The 10,036-nt window shown below is 37.3% G+C and overlaps 1 protein-coding gene and 1 pseudogene across 1 annotated transcript; one reads left to right on the top strand and one right to left on the bottom strand.

The window, feature by feature from the left end:
- The first annotated feature begins 480 nt into the window (after positions 1 to 480).
- On the top strand, positions 481 to 1,407 carry LOC123388449 (olfactory receptor 4P4-like). The gene has a single exon (XM_045067982.1). It carries the CDS (start codon positions 481 to 483, stop codon positions 1,405 to 1,407), a length of 927 nt encoding a protein of 308 aa, XP_044923917.1.
- A 5,116-nt stretch (positions 1,408 to 6,523) lies between these two features.
- On the bottom strand, positions 6,524 to 7,025 carry LOC123388206 (annotated as a pseudogene).
- Between the last annotated feature and the right edge of the window lie 3,011 nt (positions 7,026 to 10,036).

The following is a 10,036-nucleotide window of genomic DNA, read 5'->3' on the forward strand; positions in this document are numbered from 1 at the left end:
CAATAAGATTGCCCTTGAAGAACAGATAACCTCAATATTGTTTTGAACCAGAGATTCAAAAATCACTCTTAAGGTATACTACTGCAATTACACCTCAAGATTGACAAAAAACAAAAAAACAAAAAACAAAAAACAAAACACACAAACAACAACATTTCATCTCCTAAATTATTCATCTTCTTGTTCATATTAAGTATGAGTCTTTGGAATTTATTATTTTTTCAATTAATTATTTGTATTATTATTGTTAGTATATGTCTACTCTAATGAACTTTATCTACTTAGAGGGTGTAGATTGTGTGTATTTTGCACACTGCTTTCTGTAACTCTAGCACTCACCATGGTGTTTTTATTATAATAAATTTTCAATATGTATCTGTTGGATACATGAATGAGTTTTAAAGTAAATCAATAGTTTTAGAGGTTGACTGTTTTCAGTACATAAACTTTCTCTTCTACGTGATCAAACCCACAGAAGCAATGGGACATGAAAACATCACAGAATTTATCCTCTTGGGACTTTTTAATGATGAGGATGCAAAGGTCACCTGCTTTGTGGTGTTCTCACTTTGCTACATTGTGATTCTGTCAGGAAACCTGTTCATTCTTCTCACCATAAGAGGCAGCCACCTTCGTGAACAGCCCATGTACTTTTTCCTGAGCTACTTGTCATTCATGGACGTCTGCTTCACTTCCACAGTGGCTCCCAGACTGATCACAGACCTATTGGCTGAGCAGAACACCATCTCCTACGACAGCTGCCTGGCCCAGATGTTTTATGCCCACTTCTTTGGTGCCACTGAGATGTTCATCTTGGTGGCCATGGCCTATGACCGTTATGCAGCCATCTGCAGACCCCTTCACTATATGGTCATCATGAACAGACAAGTATGCTATGTCCTTTTGATGGCCTCGATTCTTGGGGCATTTCTCCATTCAATCCTACAGGTATTCATTATTATTGAACTTCCCTTCTGTGGACCCAATCAGATAGACCACTATTTCTGTGATATTTTCCCTTTGCTGAAGCTGGCTTGCACGGACACTAGTCTGTTGGTTCTTGCGGTCATTACCACCACAGGAATGATATCCGTTGTGACCTTTATTGCCTTGGTAATTTCTTACATCATCATCCTGTCCACCCTGAGGACACGCTCATCCCAGAGCTGCCGCAAAGCTCTGTCCACCTGCAGCTCACACATCACTGTTGTGTTCTTGTTCTTCCTGCCCCTCATCTTCACGTATGTCCCCACAGCTGATTCTGTCAGTAACGACAAAGTTTTTGCCCTATTTTACACCATGTTTGCTCCCATGTTCAATCCTTTCATCTACACGCTGAGAAACACAGACATGAAGAATGCCATGAGGAAAATGTGGTGCCGAGACACACGGTTTGAAGGGAAATGAAGTCTCTAGAGTTCAAAACATTGGCTGGGACTCATTCTATCCACAGAGTCCTAATGTCAGCAAATGCAGCAAGTAGAGAGGTGGTTTGCTGTCATCAAACGTCAGATGTGAAGGAAGAAGGCCCCTCAACTACTTCTTCCTGTTTCTTTAGTTTTCTGACCCCGTATAAGGGGAACAAATGGCATGAGCTCCAGGTCCCTTTCAGCTTTGATATTGTAGAACTCATGTATTCTGGAACTTGGTGTTCTGGAACATTCTGTCCTTCATGATCCTAGACATAGTGGAAGTTATAGCACTTTTATCAGGGCACACTCTAAACATTGTGGGGTTTGACAGTTATGCCCTGCTTTAGGATACAGATTATTAAAAGACCTCTTATGGAGAGAGAGAAAGTGTTCTTAAGTACTCTATTTTTCAGTGGTGTCCATTGCAATAAAATAAGGAAGCCATGCTTAAAAATTTAGGTTCTTTTTTATATTTTAAGTCTTTTTGCATAAACAATGCTGCAAAAATAATGTAATGCAATGGAATCACATTTTTCACACTGTCCTTATAAATGTTATTAACATTAACTCTTAGTACCCTATTGATGGTGTATTCCAGAAATTACAAGTTTCAAATTAGATAATGAACATCACTTTTCAGTCATTTAAATGTAATTCCATGGTGTATTTATAACCTCATTTTAAATATCCCTCATGAGTATAAAAATTGATGGTTTTTTTGTAAATGTGTGAAGTGGAAAATCTCCCATTCTGTAAAGGATCCTGAGTTTAAGAAGTCACATAGCTTAGTGTGTCTGGATTGCTCAGTAGGTGAAATGGTTAACCAACCATTAAAGCATCTAAAGCTGGCTCAGATCCTGATCTCAGGGTCCTGAGATTGAGCCTGTGATCTACTCCCTGTTCAGAGGGAGTCTTCCTGTCCCTCTTCCTCTCCCGTCCCCCCTCCCCAACTCTTGCTCTTACTCTTTCTTTCTCTCAAATAAATAAACAAAAAAATAAATAAAAATAAATAAAATCTTTAAAGAAAAAAGTAAGCAGGCACCTAGTTGAATAGATGGCCATTTAAATACTTGGAGTGCATTTTGTTAATCCTCACTGCTCTTTATGGAAACAGTATATTTTGACATTTTTCCCCCACCATTTACACTATGCAAAACTGTCTCCGTTCTACTCAGGCAGGCTCTTATAGTAGTGGCACAGACTTGAAAGGCACAGACTTGCTATATTCTGGTGCTCCATCCTCTTTATCACAGTCCCCACGAAGAAGCTGTGTTGTATTTACTTGAAGTGAGTGTCCTTTGTGCAACAGAAATCTGGTTTGGGCTTTTGTTGGAGAGTATAGTCAGTACATAATGTTGCATTATTTTCAAGAGTACGGCCTAGTGATTCCACAAATCTCTATGTTTTGCTGTGCTCACCACAAGTATAGCTGCCATCTTTCCCCATGCACTGCTACCATGATAACACAGACTATATTCAATATGCGATGCCTTCTATTGCCTTGACTTATTCATTCCATAACTGGAAACCTGTCTCTTCTACTTCTCCTCACCCATTTTGTCCAACCTCCTCAACCCACCTGCCCTCTGGGGATCATCATTTTGTTTTCTATATTTATGAGTCTGCCTGGTATCTGAGTTTTAAGGTGAGGAGTACATTTATAGAAATTAGCCATAGTTGATTATTTCAGCAATAGATTTTCTCTTCCCAAAAGACACTTACATGTGTATTTCATGCAAGATAGGGAACTTAGAGCATAAGGGGAGGCCAAAAAATAATGAAGTGTATTTAAAAGGTGATAATAAAGACAATAACAGATTAAATCAGGATTTTGTTTTGATGTTGATCTAGTGACAATTACATCCTGGTGGGATTCTCCAATTCAGAGATGTGAGGGTAAACAGAAATGTCTATAGCTGCATGGGCTAGTGCCCAATTCTGGTGGTTTTGTTTTTGTTTGTTTGTTTGTTTTTAAATACTCTATTATTGATGCATATGTAGGCTGAATTCTCTGGTAATGGAATAAATTTGCTTATTGTAACAAATTTCTGTTTCGTTTTTCCTCAGGAAGACAGGGTTTAAGAGTCCATGTGAACCTGGCTCTTATGCATCTTTTGTTCACTGTCTACTTATAACTTACCAAAAAATGAAGGGTGGAAAGGAACATACCCAAGAGTAATAAATATGTCCCTCTTTTCCAGTGTGTTATCCATGGATGACATAGTGAAGAGGAAGGTTGCCTGCATGCTTAGGTATTTAGAATTTGACTAATTTAACCATCTGGAAAATAAGAAGGTTGCCATTTATTTTTGTCAATGAGGGCTCTAATCAAAGTGCTATCTGGCATCTTTTAACAGTAAGGTTGTAAAATTACAAAAACTAAAACTCCAGTGGATGGCAGCCAGTGCTGTGATCATACGTCTATGAAATAAAATTGTATAAACCACATTCACCCTTACTGTAATGTAACTGAGGATAGTCTAGGTTCTAATGAAATAAATGATCTCTTTCCAGGGAACCAAGAGTAGACTCTCTGAGCGCCTCTGATTGGGATTGGCCCTGAGGACCTTGGTGAACAGGAATAAATGTATGAAGTTATTGGTAGAAACCTGAATACTATTCCATATGTCTTGTTCTTGGTCTTTGAGAATAATGAATCCCTCATCTTTTGCCTTTTTAGGGGTGTCAGAACATCAGTAGAACTAATGTCTCTTGGTAGTCATAGAAGACATAGAAGAAAGAGTATTGGGGAAAAAAGTTACAAATGGCTAATATTTATTAATTCCTGTTCACTCTTCAAGAGTGTAGTTTGAGCTCTACTGGTTGTTTTAATGCAGTGGTTGTTTCTCAAAAACAAAAGCTTCAAGGCCTCTGAAGCCAAACTTGAGGGATTATACAAGATCACCTTGACCATCTTCTGTTCATGTGGTTAAAGGTTACATGAGAGACGTCTCACAAGACAAGATGTCTTATCTGGGCAGCTTAGTGACTGCACAGTACATCAACCAGTAAGCTTCATAATATTGCCCCCTCCCAAAAGTAGTGAGAACACTGAAAACATGATATTTAAATGAATTTATTTTAAGATAAACTTTGACAGAAGGAAACTATTTTTATTGAAAGGTTTTCCAGGTAAGTAATTGGGAACAGCTTTAAAAATGAAACGGAATCTTGTCACAGTTACTAAGGTTGTGGTAAAACCAAATACACTGAAATCATTTATTTTTTTTATTTCTATTTAAATTCTAATTAGCTAACATACAGTTTAATGGAAGTTCCACGTGTACAATTTAGTGATTACACACTTACATAACACACACAACACTTATCAAAACAAATGTACTCATATTCCCATCACCTTATTAATCTGCTATCCTATTAACCTCCCATCTGGTGACCATTAGTTTAATCTCTACAGTTAAGAGTCTGTTTCTCGGTTCGTCCCTCTCTCATTGTGTGTACCTATATTCATTTGTTTTGTGTCTTAAATTCCACGTGAGTGGAATCATATACTAGTTTCCGTTCTCTGAATGCCTTGTTTTGCTTAGCATAATACTCTCTAGTTCCATCCTTGTCATTGACAATGACAATATCTCATTCCTTTTGAAGACTGAGTAAGAATACATTTTCATCTCCCAGAAAATATCCATTCATCATTCAGTGGACACTTAGACTGTTTCCATAATTTGGCCATTATAGGTAATGCCGATATAAACACTGGGAGGCATGCATCCCTTTGAAGAAATGTTTTTGTACTCTCCGAAATCAATGAATTTTATAAAGTTCATTATATAACTAATGCCATGCACATATTCAAGCATGACTGCTAATCTGGTCTACTCAGTATCAACACCAAAATTCTATTGGAAATTCATTTTTTTTTTTAAGATTTTATTTATTTGACACAGAGAGTGATCACAAGTAGGCAGAGAGGCAGAGAGAGGGAGGAAAGCAGGCTATCTGCAGAGCAGAGAGCGCGATGTGGGCCTCCATCCCAGGACCCTGAGATCATGACCTGAGCCAAAGACAAAGGCTTAACCCACTGAGCAACCCAGGCGCCCTCTATTGGCAATTCTAAAGAGTGAATAGGTTCTGATCCTTCTAGGAAAGCACAAACAGCAAAGTGGCTTCCTGCTTCAACTGTAGTTTCTCTCTAAAACTAGAGACAAGTATCCTGAGTACTTCTCAGTGCCTTAGATGCTATCTCTTAAACCATTGATATGACCCAACCGTAAATGAAATAATACACATTTTCCTTCAAATCTGTCTGTACCTCAATCTCAGAAAATATGTCAAATCTATGTTGTATTTAAATTCTCATTCAGTCTTGACAACAAACGTTATTTTACTTCCTTCTTAGCATTGTAGAGAACTTTTGTAGCACCTATATCTCAGTCCAACAAATGAGCTGAATATCATGAGGTCTTTGTAATACTACGTTTAAAAAATCCCATACATAATGTCTTAGTTATCTTAATAGTCAAAGGAACCATACAAAAAATTACTTAATAAAGAAACTACACATTTTTATATATACAGCCTTTCAGCTTTTAGTTTGTTAGTATGGAACTTTTTAAGGATAAACTAATCATATAATGAAAGGAATTTCTTGACACATCAAGTTAGTTCCTTTGCTCTGTTTGTGTTCAGCAGAAAGCAGGATACATTATATAGAATGTGCAATAGAGAGAATTGTATGTCATAGACAACAAGCTCTACTTTATTTATGTATACTCACTATTTGAACAGATGTGATTATAAAATTTCTTTCTCCTTATCAAACCAGAGTGCAGAGTGAGATGTGAGGAGTAATTCATAATCAGTAATATCAGAATTGAGCTCTCAGGAAAAGTAAGAACCAGACCAGAATTTTGAGGGAAACTACTAGTTTGAGGGCATAAGTACAGAGAAAAGTAAGGAAATCAGCGGTACTATATTAGGGTGTGTTGGGCAAGTGAAGATATTCACCATAATATTTTAATAATCTATAGGGATTAAGTAATCAGACAAATGCCTCAATTCAGCTTTTGCTTTCTGTGGAGATTTTGATATACCATAGCTTTCTCATGGCCTTTTTCACTTCTGCCTTCTTTAGTGTGTAGTAGAATGGTTTAGAAAGGGGTCCCAATAGTATGAAATATGGACACCATCTTGCCTGTGGGGAAAGTGGTTGGGGGGCATGTATATCTGAATATACATGGACCAAAGAATAAGAGTACTACAATGATGTGAGAATGCAAGTAGAAAGAGCTTTTTCCCTCCCCTTTGCATCGTGGTTCCACAGTGAATGCAAGATGACAATATATGAGATCATCAGAATCACAAACCTGCTTCTGCAAATGACCGACAGCAGGTTGATCACATATGTGTCCATGCAAGCAAGTTTTACAAGGGCTGCAAAACACAGCAGTAATGATCAAACAAATTGAATTCACAGAAAGGCTGTCTCAAAGCCAGTATAATCTGGATGATAGAATGGATAAGAGCCTCTACCCATGGAAGAAAAACCTGGATGGTGCAGTCCTGCCATCTTGTGATGGTTGAGTAATGGAAGGGCTTACAGATTGCCACATGGTGGTCAACAGCCATGAGGATGAGGACAAAGATCTCCATGCAGCTAAGGAATTATAGGGCAAAGATTTGAGTCCGATATCCATGCAGCTAAGGAAATGTAGGGCAAAGATTTGAATCCTGCACTCATTGTTAGATATGGTTCTTTTTGCAGAGAGTGAATCCACAATTAGTCTGGGGAATGTGGGCGTTGAGAAACAAGAATCAGCAAGGGACAAATAAAATAGGAAAAAGTACATGGGTCTCCCAAGTTCTGGCTGAATTTGATGGTCACAATAATCAGCAAATTCCCTACCATGGTTCCCACGTATAAAATGAAGAATTACAAGTACCATCTTCTGTTTCATAAGATCTTTGGTCAATCCGAACAGTATGAACTCAGTTCTACTGTTATTTTGTTGCATAATTTCAGGCAAAGTGGAGAAAGTAGGTAGCAGGTAGGAAATAATCTTGAAAGAAAGAAATATTAGGAAATGAATACTCCATTTGGAGGTCAAATCCATATGCTTGATCATGGAAGGGCCACTTACCAGTGTGTAACCACTGACCTCCCATGTTGTTTTCTTCTGAATAAAGTGGAAATCATAATATCTATTCACCATCTATTCAGCTGATTGCTTATGGAAACAATGAAATACATCAATAATGAAAGAGTATGTGTTTCTTCAGGCATAATAAACATTAATTTAGGTGATTTGGTATGAGAGGGTATCTTTCTGAGCTGAATGTCTTTCTTTAGTTTATAGCAAAATCCTTTTAGGACAGGATGTTGCCAAATGAAGAAAACTCATGTATGATTTCCAAAATGCCATTTCACACTACTTGAACCTGGTAGTTCAGTTATAAAGTGTCTTCTAGTAAATATTATGAACACTCAAGGAAGGATGTAGAAACATTTGATATCCTTTCCTTTACTGAAGCCTGAGAGGGAGAAAGAGAGAGAATGGACAAAGGAGAAACAAACCATATTTATGCGGTGAACATTCAGTCAATTGGTTCAGTCCATCGTGAAATTATTTTTAATCTGTTAGCTTGACTAAGTTTATTTCCTGTTACTTTAACTCTCTATAATTTCTAGTTGCTTGTAGTTTAAATTCGGCTTCTAAATAAAGCTTTGTACTCTTGAAATTATACCATGTTGTCCAAAGTTAAATTATTTACCTTGTTCAGCATTTTAATGAGCCTTTCAACATGTTTTCATAAGATATAAGGAAAGACTGAGACTAAAATAAATGATAAATAGAGAACATTTGACATAAATCAAAATATTCTTTCAAAATTTCATGTTATTTTCAACACAGGGATTTTTTGAAAAATTTGTATTTTATTTTTTAAATTTTTATTTATCTTTTTCATTTCTTTTCAGTGTTCCAGAATTCATTGTTTATGCACCACACCCAGTGTTCCATGCCATACGTGTCTTCCATAATACCCACCACCAGGCTCACCCAACCTCCCGTACCCCCGCCCCTTCAAAACTAGATTGTTTTTCAGAGTCCACAGTCTCTAATGGTTCATCCCCTTCTGCAGTTTTCCCCGACTCCATTCTTTCCATCTCCCCATGTCCTCCATGTTATTTCTTATGCTCTACAAATATGCAAAACCATGCGATAATTAACTCTCTATTCTTGACTTATTTCATTCAGCATAATCTCTTCCAGTCCTGTCCATGTTGCTACAAAAGTTGGGTATTCATCCTTTCTGATGGAGGCATAATACTCCATAGCGTATATGGACCACATACATCTTCCTTATCCATTCTTCCATTGAAGGGCATCTTGGTTCTTTCCACAATTTGGCAACTGTGGCCATTGCTGTTATGAACTTTGAGGTACAGATGGCCCTTCTTTCACTACATCTGTATCTTTGGGGTAAATACTCAGTAGTGCAATTGCAGGGTCATAGGGTAGTCTATTTTTAATTTCTTAAGGAACCTCCACACTGTTTTCCAAAGTGGCTGTACCATCTTGCATTCTTACCAACAGTGTAAGATGTTTCCCCTTTCTCCACATCCTCTCCAACACACATTGTTTACTGTTTTGTTAATTTTGGCCATTCTAACTGGTATAAGGTGGTATCTCAATGTGGTTTTGATTTGAACCTCCCTGATGGCTAATGATAATGAACATTATTTCATGTGTCTGTTAACCATTTGTATGTCTTCATTGGAGACGTGTCTGTTTATGTCTTCTGCCCATTTTTGACATGAATGTCTGTTTTTTTGTTGTTTGTTTGTTTGTTTGTTTGTTTTTACGTTTTGAATTTGAGGAGTTCTTTATAGATCCTGGATATCAGCCCTTTGTCTGTATTGTCATTTGCGAATATCTTCTCCCATTCCATGGGTTGCCTCTTTGTTTTGTTGACTGCTTCCTTTGCTGTGCAGAAGATTTTGATCTTCATGAAGTCCCAAAAATTCACTTTTGTTTTTGTTTCCTTTGCCTTTGGAGACATATCTTGAAAGAAGTTGCTGTGGCTGATATTGAAGAGGTTACTGGCTATGTTCTCCTCTAGGATTCTGATGAATTCCTGTCTCATGTTGAGGTCTTTTATTCATTTAGAGTTTATCTTTGTATATGGTGTAAGAGAATGGTCGAGTTTCATTCTTCTACATATAGCTGTCCAATTTTCCCAGCACCATTTATTGAAGAGACTATCTTTTTTCAACTGTATATTTTTCCCTACTTTGTCGAAGATTATTTGACCATAGAGTTGAGGGTCCATATCTGGGCTCTCTACTCTATTCCACTGGTCTATGTGTCTGTTTATTGTCAGTAAAATGAAGTCTTGGTGATCACAGCTTTGTAGTAAAGCTTGAAATCAGGCAACGTGATGCCCCCAGTTCTGTTTCTCTTTATTAACATTTCCTTAGCAATTCAGGGTCTCTTCTGATTCCATACAAATGTTAGGATTGTTTGCTCTAACTCTTTGAAAATGCCAGTGGAATTTTGATTGGAATGGCATTGAAAATATAGATTGCTGGAGGCAGTATAGACATTTTAACAACGTTTATTTTTCTGATACATGAGCATGGAATGGTATTTCCACCTTTTTGT

Source organism: Mustela putorius, unplaced genomic scaffold, assembly GCF_011764305.1.
Source record: "Mustela putorius furo isolate JIRA1106 unplaced genomic scaffold, ASM1176430v1.1 tig00000127_pilon_pilon_pilon, whole genome shotgun sequence".
Lineage (NCBI taxonomy): Eukaryota > Metazoa > Chordata > Mammalia > Carnivora > Mustelidae > Mustela > Mustela putorius.

What these genes read in the sequence shown, in the direction of transcription:
- LOC123388449 (XM_045067982.1), top strand. Translation starts at nt 481, where the DNA reads ATGGGACATGAAAACATCACAGAATTTATCCTCTTGGGACTTTTTAAT.